General features: G+C 42.6%; 2 protein-coding genes across 19 annotated transcripts in view; one reads left to right on the top strand and one right to left on the bottom strand.

Moving 5' to 3' along the window:
* Positions 1 to 362: 362 nt before the first annotated feature.
* Positions 363 to 10,931, bottom strand: CMTR2 (cap methyltransferase 2). Of its 6 annotated transcripts, none has more exons than XM_044442541.1 (4): positions 10,797 to 10,931; positions 9,140 to 9,525; positions 5,974 to 7,913; positions 363 to 5,504 (listed from the first exon to the last, which is right to left on the bottom strand). In XM_044442541.1, exon 4 carries the CDS (start codon positions 5,483 to 5,485, stop codon positions 3,170 to 3,172), a length of 2,316 nt encoding a protein of 771 aa, XP_044298476.1. In that variant the 5' UTR covers positions 5,486 to 5,504; positions 5,974 to 7,913; positions 9,140 to 9,525; positions 10,797 to 10,931; the 3' UTR covers positions 363 to 3,169. The 6 variants fall into 6 exon arrangements, with proteins under 6 accessions (XP_044298476.1, XP_044298479.1, XP_044298478.1 ...); XM_044442544.1 differs by having other exon boundaries at positions 9,140 to 9,235; XM_044442543.1 differs by lacking the exon at positions 10,797 to 10,931 and having other exon boundaries at positions 9,140 to 9,235; positions 9,386 to 9,743.
* Positions 10,932 to 11,074: 143 nt separating this feature from the next.
* Positions 11,075 to 22,637, top strand: part of CEP295 (centrosomal protein 295) — a 41,052-nt gene continuing 29,489 nt past the window's right edge. The window contains exons 1-8 of one of the 13 annotated variants that reach the window (XM_044441469.1): positions 11,177 to 11,219; positions 12,697 to 12,798; positions 14,167 to 14,269; positions 14,695 to 14,854; positions 16,269 to 16,401; positions 18,458 to 18,658; positions 19,953 to 20,077; positions 22,513 to 22,606. In XM_044441469.1, coding sequence (XP_044297404.1) covers positions 16,282 to 16,401; positions 18,458 to 18,658; positions 19,953 to 20,077; positions 22,513 to 22,606 — 540 coding nt within the window. In that variant the 5' untranslated portion in view covers positions 11,177 to 11,219; positions 12,697 to 12,798; positions 14,167 to 14,269; positions 14,695 to 14,854; positions 16,269 to 16,281. Of the gene's footprint in view, positions 11,092 to 11,113; positions 11,220 to 11,875; positions 12,799 to 14,166; positions 14,270 to 14,694; positions 14,855 to 16,268; positions 16,402 to 18,457; positions 18,663 to 19,952; positions 20,078 to 22,512; positions 22,607 to 22,637 lie in introns of those variants that run through there. The other 12 variants (XM_044441470.1, XM_044441478.1, XM_044441473.1 and 9 more) reach the window with 12 other exon arrangements.

Genomic DNA, 22,637 nt, shown 5'->3' with positions numbered 1-22,637 from the left:
AGAGCCCATAGATGTGAATGGGAACATCCACAGGGTGGTTTCCTCTATATGAAGGCAACAGTTCTCACAAAACAGCCACCATGTGACCAGGCTGCTTAAAAGTAGACCAGCTTTAAACAGTTGCGGCTAATCTCTTGCAAGACAGCAGAAATATTGCTCAGTACAACAGAGCAATTCTGACATGTAGGTTAAAGCTGGATGGAAGCAGACTGCTTAAAACCCATGAAAAGGCCTCAGTAGTTTCAACTTTTTTTTATTGTAAAACCCAGATTGCTTCAATTAATTTTCTCAACAATTTCAAAGCCTGGCAACTGCTTCTAAGTTGTTTCTGTCTAGCACATACTTGAAGAATAAAAGCAACATAAAGAGAATACAAATTTTATTTTCCAAATTCATCAAAAAAATTCCTTCTACACAAAACTTTCTTTGTGCCCATAATTTGCAAAGGTCAAACAAAAATTAAAAGGTCAATGTATGAACAATAGGGTGAATCCTTCAAGTTTTATAAAAAAAAATGTCAGTCCACTTCTTGCGGATGTAGGATTTAAAATAATGGAGGATAATAAAATCAGTTTACAAAGTTAGGGAAGAAAAGAATTGGGAGGATTAAGTCATCCTTTTAAAAATGTCAATTCCAACTTTAGCACATCTGGAAATTCCTAAAGAGGCCAATATGCATTTTCAGTGTCCTTATTTGTGAGAAGTACCAGTATCTGAAAAATTAGGGGTAGAGGGGAAGAGGCAGGAGGGAAAGAGTTAGGAGATCCCCACTGCAGCTAGTAAGTTGGTCACTGATGCATACGGATGGGACCACAAAGCTGGAAATGCTTTGAAACAAACACCAGCCTGAGAACCCTAGTTATGGCCAAAAAGCGGCAAAATTACAGCAGAGGGGCATAATTTGCAGTGGAGAAACTGCAAAGGTGTGTGTGACCCCATCCCCCTTTGCACTTTCCCCCTAGATCCCCCTCCCTCCAGTCACCTTTTCCTACAATGCAAAGATCTGTGCCGGGAGCCCCAGTTGCCTGGGGCAGAAGTGGGAGGTGAGGAGGGAAATTCTAAGTGCAAACTGTGGATCGCTCCTGCCATTTTGCAGTCGTTAGTCAACAATCAGGCTTTCCAGCCACCGCTGCAAATGCAAGCCTGTGCAGGTCTGTAGGCACATTATAAACACAATTCCCCTGGGGTTGCACTCAAGTCTCACTGCAGTATTGGACCTTTGCTGTATAGTTTCCTATTTGTTTGGAAGGGCTTCTGTGAAGGAACGTAAGTAGATTGTGGCTGAAAGCCTCTGCTTGGCATCTGTCCACAAGATAAGCTTCAGCTAGAAAGCTGTATGCTCTTCCATTTTAGAAAAGTTTCCCCCAACGGTATGAAAACTCTGGCTGGGTAATGACTACATGAAAGCTGCTGGTTAACTTGCAAGCTAAAAAGCTCTTCCACATTCTTCCAGAGCAGCTGCCCATAGCGTGGTTAGAGTTCAGTCCCCATCAGAGATCAACCACCCCAAGATCTCTTTGACAAACAAGACAAAGATGAACAGCCAAGCATACTTGATACCTACACTGGCCAGCTGCACTGATTCAGGTGCATGTGCTGCAGTCCAACTACATTAAACTGCATTGGACTCGAAGCACATACAAACTGAGAAATGCCAGCACCTGTCCATCTTTTTGCAAGGGCAGGGGGCAAGAACCAAAGCCAACTCCTGTTATAGAGTAACCCGCCGCATGTCCTGGGCTGGTGGATCCACCTTAATTGGCTCTTGGGATCAATACAGGTCTTCCTGTATATCCACTTGAATTGTAGCATCAGCATGGCTGTTCAGGAGCAATGCAGAAGGGCAATCCAGAAATGGAAGGGCCTGATACAACTGGAAGGTTGGTCATGCTTGTAATTTCCTTGGATGAGGTCACCAAAACGGGAACATTATTTTATCAGATACCAAAGAAGTGTTTGACACGTACACACTCACTTGAACTCGGGTTGATGGGATGTTTTCAGTCCTTTAAGTGTCCCCTTTGTATGCAACCAAGCTATAAAAGTTTATGAATTGAACAAGCACGTAAGTCGGTTTGGTCAACCAATCTTCCTTCTTCTTCAGCATGGGTTGCTTGGCAGAGACCCAGCCAATGATTTACTATGCACATGTGGCAGTAATATGGTTATGTAAGGACTCTTTTAACCATCAAATAGCCCATAATGTACATCCTGGTGCAATCCCCAATCATGGGCTTTTAATCAAAATGGTGACTGTACCCACCACAGCTTATCCTGGGTTACAGCAAGTGTTATTTAACCCATGATGAGCCAAGTGCAAACTGGCCCTATTTTTCTGTATGTCCATAACAAGCCATGAATTAAATAAACCACAGGCTGTTCGGCATGTGTGGCAGAGAGTATGTGTGCTGCCTACAGCACATCTGTCTCTTCCACTTTTACTCCACTCTATACAATCAGCTCTTTTGTAGGCTGCAGAGTATGAAGTCTAAACAGTCCAGATGGCTGGACTGTTCAGGGGCTAAACGGTTCAGCAGTTAATCCAACAAGCCATGGATTAATCACTAGGCTTTTTAGTCTATAAACATCACAGCAGACTGCATTCTAACTTCATGCACCACAATCTATAAACAAGCCAATCATGGACTGTGGAGAAAAGCAGAAGTGGTACACATACAGGAAGCAGTTTGCTTACTCCTATTTGTGCTAACAACCCCTGGTGTATTAACAAATGGGTTGAAATCATGTGAGAAACAGCTCTAATTCCACTGAGTGTGATAGTTCTGAACAAGTTCAGATACAGCTTAAAGCAGGGCTGGGCAATGCCTGGGGCTGAGGCCATTTTCACCCTCTAAACTTCCTTTTTGTGTGCTATCCTCCATGGGGCACCAGAAAAGAAAAAAAACCCCAGCAGTTTGCCACTCAATTTTGACAGCAAACCAATTTAGCGCAGTTAAACAGGCGAAATCAACTGCTTCTGAAGGAGGAAGATTTCTATCACTTAAAGTGTATTTTCCCTGCAACAGGCTCACAAGACATACAAGCAGAAGCTAAAACCATCAAGGATAGTTCAAGGATGTGGCACAACAAAATGCTGTGTCTCACAGTTTTAAAAGTGATTAAAAAGAAAGACAGAGAATTTGAAGCAAATCAAAGAGGTTGTTGTTTTCTATTGTGTCAAGCTAAGAGGACACTCCATTTGCTGCTGCTCAATTTGGATTATCAGGTGCAATTGTCTTTTTGCAATGGCAGTATTTAGGTCCCAAAGAAAGTCCAGCAACAACCCCTTTAGCAGGTGTTCCATGGGCACAAACTGCAAGACCTGTTGTGGTGAATCCGAGCCAAGCAGCGTCCTCATGAGCTTGCTTAGCTGCTGCAGATATTGGATAACTGGGTCAGGAAGACCTTGGTAGCCAACACACAACAAAACAGCACTGGTTTCAAGGGGCTGAGATGCAGTGGGGCAAGTGAAAGAGATGCACTGGAAACAGCTGTGCAGTATGAAGACTAAGCCAGCCATGATGCGCGTAAAACAGGAGAGAACGGGCAGGACCAAAGCATCTCCCTTCTGGAGCTGCGGAAACACACACAAGAGACATTCCAGAAACTGCAGCTGATATTTCGGCTCTCCATCATGAAGTAAAGAGCAGGAGAAATCTGAGAGAAAGACTGACTCCAGGAGTTTAACTTTCAAGCCAGGACTGCTTTCAGCATCACAGAGAGATGGTAGGCCAACCACCAGACATTGTCTCTGACCACTACAACCTTCACTTGAAGCCTGTTTATGGCACTGTATGAGGGCCAATAACTCAGACAGTACCAATGATCCTGTAAGAACATAGCAAGATGGGCACTCTTGCTGCTTCAGTCTCATGAGGGCACCAACACTCGCTCGACCAATGAACGAATTCTCAAGGGCCTCATTGAGGCTCTTCAGGGCCTCACCATCACAAAAGGGAGAACATTTAACTCCTGGCAACCTGCGTCCCTCCAAGATGTACCACAGGTGACAGTCCAGGTTATTAAATGTCCCTTCTAAAACACATCTTTTCCCAGCATTACCAAGAGAGTGTTCTTCCAGCCACTGGTTAAGACAGCCCTGGGTCACTTTATTTTCCCAAGAGAGGGACTCCAGCATCTTCCTTTCATTGTAGGTGCAAAAATATTTGTTCTTCTGTCCACACCATTTGGAGTTCATGCTGCAGCCAGCATGGGGCTTCTTCACCAGCCAGCTGGTCCTGGAAATAGGTTTCATCTGGAACCTTTGCAAAAACAACTCTACAGCACAATCCCGGAGAGCATTTAGTCTGGTCTGGTCCCTCTCATCCATGTGCTCAAAGAGCTGGAGGTTCTCTGAAATTGTCTCTATCTGATGCCCGTGAAAGAACAAGCAGCATTCTTCATGGACTTTAAGGAAAGATTCTGGAATTGCATGCTGGGGAAAAAGGGCTTTCTTGACCATTTCTGTCCCAAAGTTCTGCATCATCTTGGACAAGAGTGAGTGAATTGATTCCTTGCCCAGATACCGAAGGCAAACTACATAAACCTCCGAGTTGCCTGCTTTACTAGTTGCCGGCTTGAAAACATGCACCTCCTCAAAAGCACAGTTCAGCAGAAACAACAAGTTCACAGAACAATGTTCAAACAGAGTAAACATCTTCAGAACAAAAGAGCCACCAGAGCTAAGCGTCATTAAAGCAGTGACGGTTTCACAATAATGTAAAGGGGAAACAAGCGATTCCTGTTCTCCTGGATTGCCCTGGCAATCAAAGCTTCCATCAGCAGTGACCAGGTGAATGGTGGCCATGTTGCTGATGAAGTGCTGCAGCCCCGTGAGATGTTTCAGGGACATGACATCCCCAGTGTTGTCGGGACCAAAATACCACCAGGGCAAAGTGTTTGCAATGAGCCTGTCATCCGCAATCATCATCAGCGTGTCGCTGGCTTCGTGATAGGGGTTCAGGGTATTGGCTACCCAATTCCAATCACAAGGGATGCGGTGGGACTTGAGATAGTGGTTAAGGCTGGCTATAAAAGCGCCAGGCGCTTCGCAGAGATGAACCGAGTTGAGTTCTCCATTCTGAAGCGCGTCACTGGAGAGCAGCGGAAAGGTGCACAGGACCTCGTGGAATTTGCACCAAGCCTGGGTACACAACTCTGCGTTGACAGATTTCTTGATATGAGCAATGATTTTCCCCGCTTTGTTGGTGAAGGATGTGTGCTGATGCCATTCATCCAATTTCTTATCACTCAGCCTGTTCTTGACTTCATTCATGGAATCCTTCAGGGCGACAAGGGAGCTGAACTCTTCATGGTTGCAAGTGAAAACCAGGTTGGAGTCTGGCAGCTGCCATTCATTGTGTGGTGGTTTGGAGTACTTGAATTTCTTCTCAAACAGCCTCTTGGCTTCAGCAATGATATCAGGGCCAAACTGGTCAAGACCTGTAGTTTGCTCTGCATACACCGCCTTCTTTTGATTGCTCATTCTCCGACTGAGACAAGCCCTGGAGAAAAGAAAGAAGAGGATAGCAAGCAAGAATCATCAAGGGTCCAATGAATCTTGTGTTTAGGATGTAAGAATGTAGGAGAACCATGCTGAGCTAGGGTCCACCTAGTCCAGCATTCTGTACACAGAGTGGCCAACAAGCTGCCCATGGGAAACCCACCAAGGGGACACAGGAGTACAACAGCACCCTCCAAGCCTATGTTCTTCAGCAACTGGTGCACACAGGCATACTAAATTTGATACTGGCACGGAGCCACTGGGATTAGTATCCATTGATAATCCTAGCACCATGAATTTGTCCAATCTGTCATGCACGCACTCTGGCAAGATTCCCAGGTGCACACAAGAAGCTGACTGTTTTGGTGGGACTGATAGCTCAGAGTCCGAGGATGGAGTGGAGTTGGCTGACCCAGTTGGAGCTCAGAGCCTGAACTCTGATAATAGAATTGTTGTTGAAATGTACCAACCTGCACCTGCAGTCCCAGTTTCTCAGTTCCAGTCAGAGCCTGCTCTGGATGTAAGTAGTTCAAGGACAGCCATGGGGCCCAGTCCCCCTGCCTGTGGAAATGAAGAAGCAAAAACATCCTGAGGAAGGAGATTTGGAAATGGGTAGTCTCTCAGATGGAGAATGCCAGTCTCCTGAGGATGTGGACCCAAAGGACCATTGGTACAGCCACAGGCCGGTCTAACTAGGGACTCAGAAGGTGGAACGCAGGTGCCTGGTTCCACAGCAAAGCTTTGGGTAAAGGGGGACAGAGAGAGTTCAACATCTCACTTTGTGTATGCTGAGACTTGCGTATGCTTAGACTTCTATGTAGAATAAAGATGCTTACAGGAAGTGCTGGAGAGTGTCTTGCTGGGGAAGAAACACCTCGCTCACAACACAATCCCTTTCTAAATGCATACAAACTGCTGGCCGGTACAGCATATTATGAGAGTGAATTCCATAGTTTAATTATGTGCTGTGAGGGGGAAAAAAAATCCTTCCTTTTATCTGTCCTGAATCTGCCACCAATCAACTTCATGGGATGAACCCTTTGGGTTTTCGGATGGAGAGAAAGGAAAAAAATTGGTCTCCCTATCCACTTTCTCATCATTGTGCACGATCATACACAAGTTCCCCTTAGCACACCCTTTTTTCTAAATTAAGCAATCGCAGACATTATAATCTCTCCTCACAGGAGCACTGATCCTTCGAGATGCCCTTTTTCTAACACTACTATGTCCTTTCACAGGCATGTACCCTGTACTCTGTGTGTTTGCGTCATAGATTTGAATAAAAGGAGTAAGAACTTGGCAACTTTAATTTCCTTCTCTACTTACATTTAAGTACACAGAACATGCAATTTGCCCTTTTTGCAGCTTTCAAATGCTGAGTCAACAGTTTCATCCAGCTGCCCATCATAACCTCAACAGCTCTTTCTTGGCCAGTTACTTTCATCAATTCAGATCCCATCAGCTCACATACACAACACTGGAGGTTTCCCTCTGATGTGCTTTGCTTTAGGCTTCCTTATATCAAACCATTCCGAAATCATCTCACAGTGAGGATTCAGACATGGCAAACTCCCCATCCTGATGTTTGGTCTTACAAGATAAGGAGCTTATAAACAGGAAACATGCACCAGGTGTTGCTGGCAGACTCCTCCTACTTAAAGCAACAGGGAACTAAGCCACAGAAAAGCCCAGATGGAAGCAAGACATGCCCACCCTCAGGTGGAGAGAATTTAATGTACAGTAGGAACGGAAAACCTGTGTTTTGGCCTGCAGTTCCCATCATTTCTCAGCACTGGCTATGCCAGGTAGAGCTGCTGGGAGTTGTAGGCCAACATTTTTATTTACTGGTTTGTCAAGTACCCTTCCTTTCTTCCAAGAAAATAGTATGTAAAACAAACACAGAGCCACAATTTGCTTGCACAAAGGCTCAATTAAAGTTATCCCCACATCATAGAATAAACATGATTTCACAAAACTATCAACACTTGTAACAGAAAAATAAAAAAGCGCATTACTGGAAGGGAAGGGGATAAGGAAATTACTGTAGAATCTGAATTTGTTTTTATACCTGCTCCTTTCCAATGTCTTTGTCCTTCTACAGTGAAGTAGGAACTATGCTGTTTTCTACATTTGCATACAGCAGGTAGAAAATTTCAGATGCTTTATAAAATAATAAATGGTTACCACCAATACCCATGGCACACAATCTAGCCAAAAGCAAGCAGTTTGGAGCTCCACAGATTTTCGTGGAAGAAATTTAAATATACACTTGCCTTGTCTATTCAGATAATGAGCTTTCAAAGGGCTTAATTTGTTTGGATTGCATCCATGAAGTTTCAGCAGGACAACAGAAGCGGACCATCTCCACTCCACTCAACAAAATGAGAGGCAGAGTATCAATGAGGGATGGCTGTGAGCCAAAGAAGTTTTAGTACAATATTAAAGGCCAAGAAAGTTAAAAATATAAACAAAAAGGAAATTGTTTAGCGATGTTACTGGAAGTGCTGCTCCTGAACTGGAGCAGTTAGAGGTTAATCATGCATTTCTGTAGTGCCCAGTACACTAAGAATACAACCCTAGATCCAACCCTAGATCAGTGGTCTCCAACCTTTCTGGCACCAGGGACTGGTTTCATGGAAGACAATTTTTCCATGGACCAGCTTTGTGGATAATTCAAGTGCATTGCATTTATCGTACACTTCATTTCTATTATTATTATTACACTGTGATATAGAATGAAATAATGATATACCTCACCATAATGCAGAATTAGTGGGGCCTCCCCCTGCTGATCTGCAGCCCTGAAGCCCAGCCCTTGCCCGCTTCCCTTGCCGCTTGCACACGCCCCCTCCCCCGGCTTCTCCGTGCTCCCTGCCCCCTGGCTCTGCTGCTCCTGCAGCACTCCCTCCTCTTTTTGGGGCCCGATACCCCAAAGGGCCCCAGAGAGAGTCTGTATTTGCAGCCACTCCCAGCAGTGATGCTCGTGCTGGGCAGCAGCTGCAAAAGCAGATGGAGCTTTGCTCACTAGCCCACAGCTCACCTCCTGCCTTGCAGCCTGGCTCCTAACAGGCCACAGGCCAGCACTGGTCCACAGCTCGGGGGCTGGGGACCCCCGCACTAGATGGCAGTAAGAGAATTTGGAGTTCCAGCGCCCACCTTAGAAACGTGCCTCAGAAAAAACTGCACCAGCTGGGACTCTGAGGTCAGTTGGCATCTCATGGGGATTCCTTAGGACCGGGAGGGAAGATGTTGGTGCCACAGGACTGCATAGCTGCGGCTATGTACCATCAAGTCATTTTCAACTTATGGTGACCCTATGAATGAATGCCGGCCAAAATGCCCTTCACAGCCCATAAGTTCTAAAATGGCAAATATTTACCACTGGAATTATTTCACTCTGAGGCTGTAAACTGATAGTATCTGGCCATAAGCCCCATTAAATGCAGTGCAGCTTGCCTTTGAATAATTATGTACATAAATGCAGAATGGCAGTGCGATCTTATATATGTCTCCTCGGGAGCAAGACCTTTTGAGTACAATGGAACTAGCTCCCACAAAAATGCACACAAGTTTATATTTATTAATTAAGGTTCACAGCACAAGTAGACTTTCAAGCTTCAGTATGAACAGACTTACCTAACAAAAGTAACGGTGGGGTTCTTTTCATGGTACTTTTGCACACGCTGTAGGTGGGTCCTAATCCCACCTGTTATGGCAGGGAGTTCTGGGTTTCTACAACAGACATGATCATTAATGTCATGGTTTGCAGGCACTGTTCACTTAAGGTAGTGGAGAATTAGAGGCAATCAATGGAGCACAGCAGGGGATGGAAGCTTCTTCCACCATGCAAGACATGGAGCTATTGATTCTGACAATCTGTACCATTGCTTGAAAGAAGGGGCTGATGCATCACTATGATTCCTCACACCACAGCAAGGTATCACTCCTCCTCTCCCTGGAAAATACCCTTCCTCCCACGAACGGAAGCTCCAAAGTTGCACTTCAAACTTCAAAGCAGCAGCCTGAGTAGAAAAAACTGTGTCAGGGATAAGGAAGGTGCTTCATGATTGGAATCCCATCTCCATCCTCAGAATGCATTCTGGAGGTCAGAGCTGGGACTCTGCCCTGTCCTGTCGCTGTCTAGGCAACATTAGCAGCCATAAGATTGCACTGGTGTTACGTTTATACATTGCTTCCTACTGAAAAAAGCAGTCCTGAAATAATTTACAATACAGGTTAATAATATAAATATTATATAAATAATAATATAAAGAACTTATGACTTTCTTGTAAACCCCTTTTCAAGTTACCTTTCTAAGTAAGCTAACAAAATATATTAAAGAGCAATAGACAATGTTAAAACATACCAACTTGTAAAAGACATTCAACAAAAAGAAGGAGTATCAATGTTAGTGTAAATAGCAGATTCACAGCAAAAATTAACCAGAATGGTCCCAAATCCATTTGGAGAGGGCTCTTGGACTTGATGACTAACAAGAAAGAAGGAGTGAGAAAAGTTTCCTTAGGCAGGGCTACAGCTGTGGTGCCATCACAGAGAAGGCCCTGTTCTAGTTTGTCAGTGGCCATACATCAGACACCCTGGACAGTCACTCCTCAAAAAGATGACACTCCTCTAGCAAAATATTAGCAATGTCTGGAGAGCTTCATGAAAGCCTGTTTCCAGGCCACTTCCCCTGCAAAAACACAGGGTCTCAGGAAGAACTGCAAGAAATATTTTAGGCTATGTTGTAAATCCATGTGTTAACAGTCAGACACTCAACCAATCCCCACAAGAAACCCTAGCATGCCTCCTGGAGCGTAGGACCCTTTGCAATGCCCAGGGTTTCCATCACAAATATTTAAGGATCCCTTATTAATCAATGCCAGTAGAAAGCTTACAGAACGCCTGGAATAAAGGATACAATTATTGCCTTCGACCTTTCTAATATGCTCCTGATTGCCCATGCACAAGACCACGCCCCTTACATTACACCAGAGTCCCCCCAATCTGGAGCCCTGCAAGTGAGTTGGGACTACAACTCCTAGCATCCCCAGCCAGTCATTCTCAAACAAGATGCTAAGAATTGCACTCCCAACACACCTGGAGGTAGCAGGTTGGGGGGCGGGCACCAGGCTGCACACCCACACAAACACCCCCAGCATTCTGTACACGCATTAAACAGGAATTAAGAACTGCCCCTGCATAACCAGTACGCTCGCATTCAGCGAAAACAGAAGCAAATACTAATTGAGAAAAAAGTTGCTGCATAAAATAGCCTTTAAAAGTATTCACCCCAAGCTGAAACCAGCTCCAACTGCTACGCATGCGTACTTCAAACTTTCGCTTCCTCTCTTATTGGTGGGGCTGAGAGTGGTTTCTCGCCCCCTTTTTGCTACACATGCGCGCTTCCGCCCCCTTACGGGCTGGGGCAAAAGCACTCTTCCGGCCTTTCTTCTGTTACGCATGCGTAATGTCAAGCTTTCTCTCGCATATCCCCGATGAGACGTTGCCTGGCCCAGGTGTACGCATGCGTAGAATAAATCTTGGTCGCCAGAGCCCGCCCGGTTTCCCGCGCCTGTGTGTTTGGGTGAGTGGGGAGCGGGCGGGCGGTTTGAGTGGGCGGATATGACGTCGGCAGCGGCGACCTCAGGCAAAAGCTGCGAGGAAACGGCTTGGAGAGGCATCTCCAACGACGCACGAGGCGTGGGGGGGATGGTAGGTCGTGCAGCTCGCGTGGGTCGCAGGAGTGGGTGGACGAGGCCTCTCAGCTTGCCCACTCAGGCCAGGCTTATCCGGGCCCAGCGTGTGGGAGTGCCTCCTTTTCTCCCTCGATAATGTGAGGTCCCCTAATGTAGTGGTTAAAGGAGGCTTCAACATGGTGCCCTCCAAGCATTCTGGACTACAGTTCCCATCACCACTCTATGTGCTGGCTAGGGCCGATGGGAGTTGTAGGCCAACATGTCGTTGTAGGAGTTGATTGTGGAAGGCTGTTTGGCGTGCCTACTCAGCCGTGGAGCTTATTGGGGGGTTGGAATTCAGTCTGTCGGACTCCACAGGGTTGTTGTGAGGATTAAAGAGGGAAAGGACCATTCTGCTGAGCTTTCGGCAGGGTTGCGGTTAGGGTTTCCTCCTGCAGGATAGATGGGGTATAAATGTACTAAAATAAAATAAGTAGTAAAGAAGTTTGGCCACCTAATGAGAAGGAAGGACTCACTGGAGAAGACCCTAATGCTGGGAGCAATTGAAGGCAAAAGAAGAGAAGGGGACGGCAGAGGATGAGGTGGCTAGATGGAGTCACTGGAGCAGCCGCCGTGAGCTTAGGTGGACTCCGGGGGATGGTGGAGGACAGGAAGGCCTGGAGGAGTGTTGTCCATGAGGTCGCGATGGGTTGAACACGACCTCACAACTAACAACAACAAAGTAAAGAAGTTACGTTCTCTAAAATGAGAATAGTTGGCTGTTGCAGGGTTTTACAGTATAGCCTTTTTGCCAACTATAGGATGGCGATATAGCCAGGGTTTCTTAAAATTGTCATCATAATAATACCCATTCTTCATATTCAGTAGTGATGTTGGTAATGTCAACGTAATTATGCAAAAGAATTGATTTCCAAAATGGTAGTTGTGTAAGTCTGTTGCAGAAAAAAGAGCAAAGAATCCTGTGGCACGTTCAGATTTAGTGGATGTATTGTGACATAAGATTTTATGTAGAGTTTGCTTTGCTTAATGCTTGTTATCCTCCATTGGCAATAATTTACATTAGTTTTAAGGATGTAACATAAATGCTAAAGTGTGGCGTCAAAAGGCAATGAAATACAGAAAGTGCCCGCTATGAAAGAGTGTGAGCATTGCATATATGAAAAATATGGATGGTGACAATATACAACAAACTCCTAGTGTACTTTCTTTACTCAGAATCTGATGAAGTACGCTTTGGCCTATTGAAGCTTATGGAAGAAAAGAGACAAAATTAGGTTCATTTTTGGTGCAAAAATGAAGGAGGGAACGTCTGAAATGCACTGTGGAAACTATGGGAAGCTGCAGTGTGTGTTGCAGTGGAAAAAGCCTTCAGGGGTAGCTGGGCTCATTAAGGAATAGAAAAACAATTTTGTGTTAATTTGCTAAAATAGCATTGTTTTAGCTATTCCCAATGTGAGTGTACTTTTCCCAATTCATAAACTTTGGTGAAGCAGGAATAAGCAATGGAGGTGTGCACCTTCCCCTTCTCTTGTGTGCCAGTACAGAATTCAGTTTTCAAACAAACTGGGAACTTTGCACCAAAGCAAAGGGAAGAGGTGAGTTGACAGAGGAGAACATAGGCTATTGAATTATTTGCACTTTAAAGAAATGTTTTATTACTCATGAGTTACTGTTTTCAGGACAACTTTGAAGTCTCTTCATTGAAATAAAAGCTTACATGATAACTTTCTAACTTCTTAAGCTGCCGCAGAACTTTATGTTGCTATGAGAGTGTTAATAATATTAAACCCAATGTAACTTCTGAATAAAACAGTTCAGAATCAAGGTAGACATTTCATTGGTATTTTGTTTTTGTTTTTTTCCAGCAGTTTTCAGTGTGTGTAGTGCTTTTGAGGGATAATGTGTATGAATTAGCTTGTATATAGATGTTAAAGGGACATTAATGGTGCAGTGGCATAAACTGCTAAGCATCTGGGCTTATCCATTGAAAGGTCAGCAGTTCTGCAACACAGTGAGCTCCCGTTGCTTTCTTCCAGCTCCTGCCAGCCTAGCAGTTTGAAAGCATGCAAATAAAGATAGACAAATAGGTACCACTCTGGTAGGAAGGCAGCAGCATTCTGTGAGCCTTGGGATTTAGTCATGCTGGACACATGACCATGGAAACTGTCTGCAAACACGGGCTCCCTCTGCGAAGAAATGGAGATGAGCACTGCCCCCTAGAGTCAGACACGACTGGATTTAATGTTATGGGGAAACCTTTACCTTTTAAGATGTTATAGATGTTAAGTATAAAGCAGGGCTGTCCAACCTATGGCCCACAGGCCACATGTGGCCCAGGATGGCTATGAATGCAGCCCAATATAAAATTGTAAACTTACTTAAAACATTGAGGGTTTTTTGTAATTTTTTTGGGTAACTATTGTGCAGTTCTCAAGCATGAACTTTGTAGGTGACAATGTTTATTTATTTATTTATTTATTAAAACATTTTTATGCTGCCCCATTCGCCGAAGCCTCGGGGCGGCTTACAACATAGATAAAACAATAAGTTAAAATATCCATATAAAATAATCTTAATTAAAACACACATTATAAAATAAGCCGCCCTGGCCAGATAAAATTCAATTGTATTTAGCATTTAAAATGTTGCTTAAATAAAAAGCAAATGTTGTGCTGCAATGTCACATAAAATAAATGTACATATGCTCTTGCTATTTGTATGCATGGTGGTGGCAGATATCACAAAAATTATGCACAGACTTTAATTCTTTTTTAATTTTTTGCTCATCAGCTTTTGTTAGTGTCTGTGTATTTAATGTGTGACCCAAGACAATTTTTCTTCTTCCAATGTTGCCCAGAGAACCCCTGGTATAAAGGGTTGGATCTAGATATAGCCATATTCAGCATAAACCCGCTGATAAGAATTAACATAATGACAACTAACTTTTTCCCCATTGATTTCAGCGGGTCTCTTTGAAGATGGAAGTGTTGGATCCAGCCCTATATGTGATTTGAGAATCCCTGCAGTTATCTTTGATTAGGCTTTCCTCTCCCTGCTGCCTTACATGTGAGTAGGGCTTGGGGTGGATAGGGCCTCACACAAGTTCCCTCAGACCTGGTCACCTCAGGCCAGCAGTTATCCACCCCTGCTTTAAACAAATAAAGTGCATTTATTGCCAGTTTAATTTTTAATTCAAACACACCAATAGCCAAAGCTCATACAGATTTTAGAATTGTTATTGAATTAGTTCTTTTTCAACAAGAAAAAGGTACAATTCTAAGAAGGCTTATTAGAGGCAAGCAGAGTAATCCTATGCATGTTTTCTCAGAAGTAGCTTCTGTTGACTCAGTGGCACTTACTAGTCAGTGTAACGGGGCGTGCACTAAGCTCTGTTGAGCACAGCAGTACTCACTTCTATGTAAATGTGTTTGAAAAGGTGTATTTCCTTTTGCACATATTATAGAAAAGGCTATATCCTTGTGTTTCTACAGTATGCCTGTGGCACCTGAGTTTGTTTCCCCTTTCTGCTGTCCTCAGAAAAATCTGTCAAAGGCAGGAGTGGAAGAGAAAGTAGATCCGGATTTACTAGTAGGTCACTGGATAATTTGCAGCAGATCAACAAGCAATTTTTGACTCTCCTTATCAGGAAAGGTAGGAGTTTTTTCTTTTTAAAATGGCTACTGGATTTTTTGAGTTACAAATTAGTCTGACGTAGGTGCCATTCTTTTCAGTGGGTCTCCTGTAAGTAAGACTAACATTAATACAACTTCTTAAGCTGTAGTAATTGAAATGTGGATTTGCTGTTGTGTATGCCAGTAGCACATAGCTCAAGGGGTACAATAATCAGTTCTGCACAGCCCAAACAATCACTGGCATACACCAGGTAACTAGGTCTACCTCATACCACCGTTTCAGTCTTTGCTTCAGTTGGTGGACATTAACGTTCTAATTGAAAACCAAGTAGACCTTGCCCATAGCTAGTCTAAGGCAGCAAACAGACTGCTGTTTTCACTGGAAAATAATTGAGGCCTACCTTGTCTTAAAAGCTAGAGCCAATTTTGCATTGATATAATTAATATCAGTTAGTTGCAAGTTCATGCAGGAGCCATCATTTTGGAGCATTAGGGCAGTAATAAAGAGTGTGCTTGTCTATTTTGGAGAGTGATGTATCAGTGCTTAGGTCTGTTATTTCAAATCAAATGTCTGTTTTTTTAAAAATAAGGCTAGAGGATTCTTAAGGAGGTCTTGTTTGAATATGTTTTGTGTGAAAGATGGATTAAATTCTTGAATTCTGCTTATTGATTAAACGATATCCAATTCTATCCACTGGAGATGGTACAAACCCTAAGTGGGTTTCTTTTAAGCAACTTATGCAGAACATTTCTCTTAAAAATATATATATTGAATCCAGGGCCTATTTGTCTTCCTGAGTGACAGAACACGTGTGAGAGTGATAACATTGTGGGGATCATACGCCTCCAAAATTGTTTGTATTGTTGTGATGATTGCAATGTTTACAATCCTCTTGTAAAGCTTTAAAGTTGTTTTTATGACATTTCTAACTGCAAAGATGACAATGAGAAATTTGAACAAGTTAGTGTGCCTGAGAAACTGAATAGTATGATGACAACCAGTCAAACCCCACATTCATTATACTTTCTATATTTTTGTGAACATTATTACTTTTAAAAAACATTCCTTCTGAAAAGGTAGAAGCTATCTACTTTCTTTATATCCTTTAAATGAAACAAATGGAGTGTTGTCCTTGCAAAATGCTTTATGTCTAACATGTTTAGCTTTTTGTTAGATATAGATGTGTGTGTACAATGCTGAGATGATCACCAAACTGTGACTAACAGTAAAAATTGTAAAAAGAACTTGAATTTTATTTCATTGAGACAATTGCCTTACACCTGAACGTCATAGATTTTCATGACTTGCATACCATTAGTGTCGAAGTTCTTTTTAATGTGCATATTACAGATACTTGTTAATTTTGCTTTTTAACTTCAACAAGAAATAGTGGAAAAATGTATTTCTGCTCTCTTTTGCTTTGCTACTGAAGCATAGGATATCAAATGCATCCTGAAATGAAAAAGAAAGTAACAAAAGCAGGGAGACTTAGACTGAGTCCTAATGAAGAAGCTCAACTGTTGAGAGAAGAATACGAAAGAAGAAGGAAATTAAGGCTGCAACAGGTCTGTTTGCATTGCTGGGAATGACCTTCATTTAGCCAGTTGCATGAGCAGGTTTCCACATTCTCATTAGCCGTGGTGAGTGCTGCCCCTCTGTGTGTGAGCCCCAAGTCTATTCTCAAACCTGGATTTGCGGAAGTGGGTGGGCAGGCGTTTACAGCTTTACAACAATTCCTCTTTCACATTCCTGCTCTAAAGTTGGAAGGAAGGCCTGGAATTGTTTGTGCAGCTGAACGTTTGATGTGGTGACAACAAAGCAGCCAGTGTCTTAACAAGCAAGCACCACACTCCACATCCACTGTTGGGAATGAGTGTGTGGCAGGGACTTTTCTGGTCATAATGCTGCTGAGAGAGTTTGCACAGAATCAGATTATCAAAGCTTTGTACAGGATGCTGATCCAAGTTTGGGAGTGGAGCAGAAAATGGCCTGTGATTACTATGGTGCTGCAGTACAAGGTCACTTACGAAGAGAGTAGGATCCTGGAGACCATGGCTTTGTGGACTCTTCCGAATAAGACAATTTCTGCAACATTATGATGAGCCTCTTACACAGGATTTTTTTTATCAACTCCTTAATAGCCTCAATATAAGGAGAAGGTTCTCACTCTCCATACTGCCACTATATAGTCTCCCCTTTACCTTTTGAAATCAGTAGCTTCACATTTTGGTGCTATCCTACATTTGCATTTATAATTTCATTTGTATGCCACCCTTTGCCTAATAAACTCATAGTATTGCTTATGGTTTTACTTTGTATTTCGTTCTTAAAAGAAAAACAAAGAATCTGGAGCAATATTAAGTGCATGGATAGATGGGATTTGAACTTGGGTGGCCAAATCCAGCACATTAAGTCCCGCAGCAAAATAGCCAGAATGTTTACATTCACCCCACTGTCAAACCTATAAGTGCCAATTACATATAGGTATGAGTTTATCTAAAGCCTATGCATGTACCAAATCCAAGCAATCAAGTTTTTGATACTCAAGGCAGTATTTGGTATTGCTGGTAGGCTCCTACTAGGACAGTTGGGAATTATTGCTTCCTAAAGTAATCCCATTCTATAATCAAACATTTCCTCTTTTTCTAGTTGTTTTAAAAAACAAGTTGCTCCCCATGTATGTATATATTTTGTAACAGTATATATTTTTCATATAAATATCTGCAGACCAACTTTAATTGTAGCTACCGTATTATTCCGTGTATAGGGTGATATTTTTTCTTTAAAATATTTACCTAAAAATGGAGGGGCGTTTTATACACAGGCCTAGAAGAGAACTGTGGGCGTGCTTGGCGGTGGGGGGGAGACTGGCGCAGGTGCGCTGGGGGGAGGCGGGCATGGGCACGTTCGGGAGAGACTGGCGCGGGGACGGGTGCGCTTGAGGGGGCAAGGCGGTGGGTGCGCACATGCAGCAGCTTGCTGCTAAGGGATCAGTAAGAAAAGTGGGGGCATCCTATACATGGGGCAATCTTATAGATGGAAAAATACAGTAAGTCTTAAATTTTTCATCTATTTTAATGACTCTGTAACGTGTGCATCATAGACATTTCCATGCTTCTGTGCTCTTTCTCCCTTGCCTTTCACCACTAGGTGACCCTGGAAGGAAAACTATAAATCTGATTTCCTTTATTCTCTTAGGCTTTAAATATGTGATCACAGATATGTAGGTGGCAGCAAACCAGGAAAAATATTTCTAAGCTAGTAACCTTTGCAGAATTATATGTAAGGCTGAGTAAATAATTCTGACACAACCAGAGAAGTACTTGGGCCATTCCCTTTGGATTTTCCCCTTGAGTGGACTGGCATGATACTCTTTATGTGGACCAGCTGTGTATCCTACATTCATTGAACTGACTTGTGGTATGACTTACAAGTCAGTCTTTTACCAGTACCTCTATATTTTCCTTATTTGTTGCTGCCCCCTCCCCCGTAGCATTTTGGAAATCCAGTAAACCAAGCATAAGTTTTATTTTAAATGGTTTTGGAAAGGAGGAAGATGGATTCCAGTAAAAATCAGGACAGACTTCTGCAAAATCATTGACAAACCATTTTTCCCTCCAGGTTAGAGAGCAGGAGAGGAATATTGCTTTGCAGATAAGGCAAGATGTCAAGCAGCGAAGAGAAGAACACCTGCATCTGTTGGCAGAAGAACTGAAGGCAGAATGGCAGAAAGCGCAAGATGAAAAGATTAGAGCTTTGGAAAAGCTTTATCAGTCAAGCTTAAGAGCTATAGGAGAAGGACATAGGCAGGCAAAGGAAAATGTAGGTAAATGCTTGTTGTGATACTATCACAATCAAGACTGTTGAGATATTTACAGAACGAAAATTATATATTTTAGTTATGTCTGTAGTCATGTACTAATGAATATATTGGAGTATGTGTTAGCTATTGGGTGGTATATTAATGAAGCATAAAGGAAGTTGATGCATGTTGCCACTTTTTCATATCAGTATACGTGTAAAGAAAATTACATAGCAAATCAGACTCCTCTAGAGTAATTCAGAGTGCACTGTTATACATGTTTAGCCATGGAAATGGCCTTTAATTCCCAACATTCTTCAATCAGCAATGCAGTTTGGAGAATACTGAAAGTTGTGGAATCCTTTTGCTCATACTTATGGATGACATGTGAACAGGTTAATAAAACTAAACACATGAATAATGTACAGCAGGTGCAAGGTAGGGAGTGATCAGTCATGCTACAGACTTCTATTTTGTTTGGGTTATGCTACTCAATTTATTAGAATTTAACTTCTAGAACGTGAAACCATAATTGTGAAGAATTTGTATATTGAAAAGGCAGCTACTTACTAATGAATGCCATTTAAATTTATGATGTTATCATGGATGGGGGCATGTTGTGAGGAATAATGGGATTTGCAAAGATTTTTCCTACCCCCCCCTTCTTTTTGCAGAACATTTAGCCTAATCTATTAGGAAATCTTAACAGCTGCATGGATGAGTGACACCAGTAGTTGGACAAGAACAAAGTGCTTGTTTTCAAAGGAACTTTTGAGCAGTGTGAACAGGGTTATGTAGTAATTGTCCAGTTCTCTTAAGTATTTTGCTAAAGGTAGCATGGGTTGGACTTGTTCCATCACTATTCAAGTTAAATAGCGTCTTATAAAGCATGTAATGGTCCAAGACAAGTGTTGTTACTAACAGTGGGAATAGGACAGATCCCCATGAAAAGGTGCCTCTAGTACATTGACTTGTAGGCTGACAAAGTCTCTCCCTAGAATGCGCCTAATAGCTTTGGAAGCTTTTTAAATGAAGAACTGCAACAAAGAGAGGTCTAGATTTTGGTGAATGTCATATTCATGAAAGGGAGGCTTACCTTGCTAGCACATTAGAATCTGTATTCTTCCCTAGTTTTAGACAAATTTGGTGTGGAAGAGTAGAATGTAAATTGCACAATTCTTTTGAAGTAACCCATTTGAAATACATTTGTTATGGCAAAATTAATTTCTGCCTCATTATTTGTGAACTGCTTTGGGATTGCATTATATTGAACCTATGGCACCTGCTTAACAAATACTACATTTTATTTTGAAGGAACCTGATTTAGAAACACTGGCAAAGCAGGCAGAGGAAAGGAGGCAAAGAGCAGAGAAGAGGCACAAGGAAGCACTGCAGGAGCAGAAAAATCGAAAGGAGAAGTTGCTGAGGGAGAAAACATGGTAAGAGTTGCAACCTGTACATTAAAATTGAGCCTTTACTTCTCAGTCTGAAAAGCACTCTTGCATTTTGTTTAGGATATTTAGGATTGCTTCTAGTATGATGAGAGTGAAGGCTTTTCGGTATTCACCTTTGCAGTCTGAGAAGCTTCTTCTGAGTTGAGGCTGGAGAAGGAATGGTTCGTGTGCTTGTGCATGAGTGGAAGTTATTTTCTGTTACACAAGCTACTTGTGGAGGCAGTCCATAACAAACCTGAAATGGTGTTTTCTGAAAGATATTACTGTCTCATAGCTTTAACATTTCTACAGATACACTGCAATGTTTTGGAGTGTTGTCCACTCAGTACAATTATGAGTGTTTTCACTCAGAAGTCAATAATCGATTCAAGTTGTAGCAACCCAGATTTCAACTAGATATCAGGAAAAGCTTCCTCACTGTCAAAACAATACGACAGTGGAACCAGCTGCCTAGAGAGGTGGTGGTCTCTCTCACACTAGAAAAATTCAAGAAGAAACTGGACAGCCATCTGAGTGGGATGGTGTAACATGGTGTCCTGCAACAGCACAGAGTTGGACTCGATGGCCTCATGGCCCCTTCCAACTCTACTATTCTGTGAAGTCACACTGCTCCACAGTAAATGGATGGTAGGATGTGGGCCCTACAATAGCCATATTAGCAGTCGGTACTTAGAATTCTTGTTTCCTATATGGATAACTGAAGTTGCTGCCCAGACCATAAATCTGGCTGGACTGGTGTTATGCTTAGATCTTTGTCTCTTACTAGACTCATGCTGAGCAGATTTTAGAAACAGCGAATTACATTATCTATGATGAATGACATGTTTCCAGTAACAACTCGATTCAGCTAATGGGCTGGATCTTGAATTTTGCCTGCTATGGAATAAAGGCCAGCATTGTTCTGACCTGATGGAGCATTTCCACTGGTATGATGGAAGAAGTGGTTTTTTGTGATTGATTTCCCCTTTTGCCTTGCAGCACCTGCACTCTTCTACAATCTGTGTAGGAGTGTTGGGGGGACCCTCTGGAACAGTGGGGGAAGTACTGCTGTGCTGCAGGAAGCAGAAGGATTGGACAAAAATCTTTCACTTTTCCATTGGTAGAACCATTCTGAGCATAACTCTGCTCAGGGGATGGATCACTGAGTCAAACCAGCATTTCATGGGATATTTAGCTTGGAGTCCTGCACTGAGCAAGGGGTATGACCCAATGCCCCTTCCAATTCTACTGTTCTGTGATTCTGAAGTCAATTTTGTTTCTGTGCTTCCTTCCCACATGCTTGAGGAAGCTTACATCAAACTGAAAAAAAGTTTAAGTATTAACAACAGTTAATAGTGGGAGGGAGATAATTTATAATGAAGTACATATCAACAATTAACAATCCATTAAACAGTTTATCAAACCACAGTTTTGCATAAAAAAGACAGGCCACATAACTAGTTTGTTCTTAACATTGCATAACAGCATTTAAAACAATTCAGTTAAAATGTGTAGTTTAAATTAGTTTGTCCTTTGAAATAATTAAGGCTGGACTTGATTTCGGTTCAAATACTTGGGTTAATTGGGTTGTGGATTGGACTGCAAGTAACTACTGCAATAAGTGTATACAGTTAGTTGGGGAACATTAGGTTCTGTCAGACTTTCAGTTTAGTCTAATCGCATTAAACAAGTTCCTTAAGATTTTCAGTGAAAAAGTATTCAGGCTTCAGAAAGCTGTCCCCTGACAGAGGGGAGTCAGAGTCAACAAAAATGAGGTGCATTCTTTGTGGTATATAAGGATATTCCTGTAGCCCAATTGAAAGTCTGAGCACCTTTTGTCGGTGCCATCACAAAATGGCTGCTGTGGCCGGGGAAGGGAAGGAAAAGCAATTAAGAGGAGAAGAGAAAACAGAAAATAAAAGCTATGCTGGGGAGGAAAAGAAAGCCCAGCCATAGAGAAGAGGCAAAAGAACAAAGGCATGCAAAAGTGGCCTTCCCGTTGGACTCTTCCGTTGCAATGGCAGTAGTGGGGAGGTGAGAGTGAGAGATGCGATAAAGGGAACAGAGAGGGAGAGCTGCGTGGATGCTAGTGAATGACTTTGTGGGTGCATTGTTGCCCAGAGGTGATGTGCTGGGCATCCCAGTCCCACTCCTGCTCATGTGTACTCTGACGTATCGGTGCTGTTATGTGCGGTCACGTCGTGTCCAACTTACGGTGACCCCATGGATGAAAGCCCTCCAGAATGTCCTGTCCACATCAACCCTGGCCAGCAGTTCAAAGTTCAAAGCTGTGTCATCCTTTCTGGATTCAGTGCATCTCATAAATAGAGGCCTAATAAAAATACCAAGCATTGTGCTTTGCTGTTTGTTTGATGTAGCCTTGTACAAAGCCCGATTTGAATATCTTGTTTCTTGCTGTTCCTTTTCTTCTTATAAACAAGGAGAGCAAATGCACGGAAACATGCCTTAGATATAGAAAAAGAGAGAGCTGCTAAAATTGCAAGTCTGCCTCCACCTCCTCCCCACCCCTTTGAAGTGAGTTTTTTCTTTTCAAAAATTTTGAAAG

Source organism: Varanus komodoensis, unplaced genomic scaffold, assembly GCF_004798865.1.
Source record: "Varanus komodoensis strain SLA01 unplaced genomic scaffold, ASM479886v1 scaffold4, whole genome shotgun sequence".
Lineage (NCBI taxonomy): Eukaryota > Metazoa > Chordata > Lepidosauria > Squamata > Varanidae > Varanus > Varanus komodoensis.
The sequence above is the reverse complement of the archived record's forward strand: the minus strand, read 5'-3'. Positions and strand labels throughout refer to the sequence as shown.

Excerpts from the sequence above, each read along its gene's own strand:
- CMTR2 (XM_044442541.1), bottom strand. The coding sequence starts at position 5,485 with ATGAGCAATCAAAAGAAGGCGGTGTATGCAGAGCAAACTACAGGTCTT.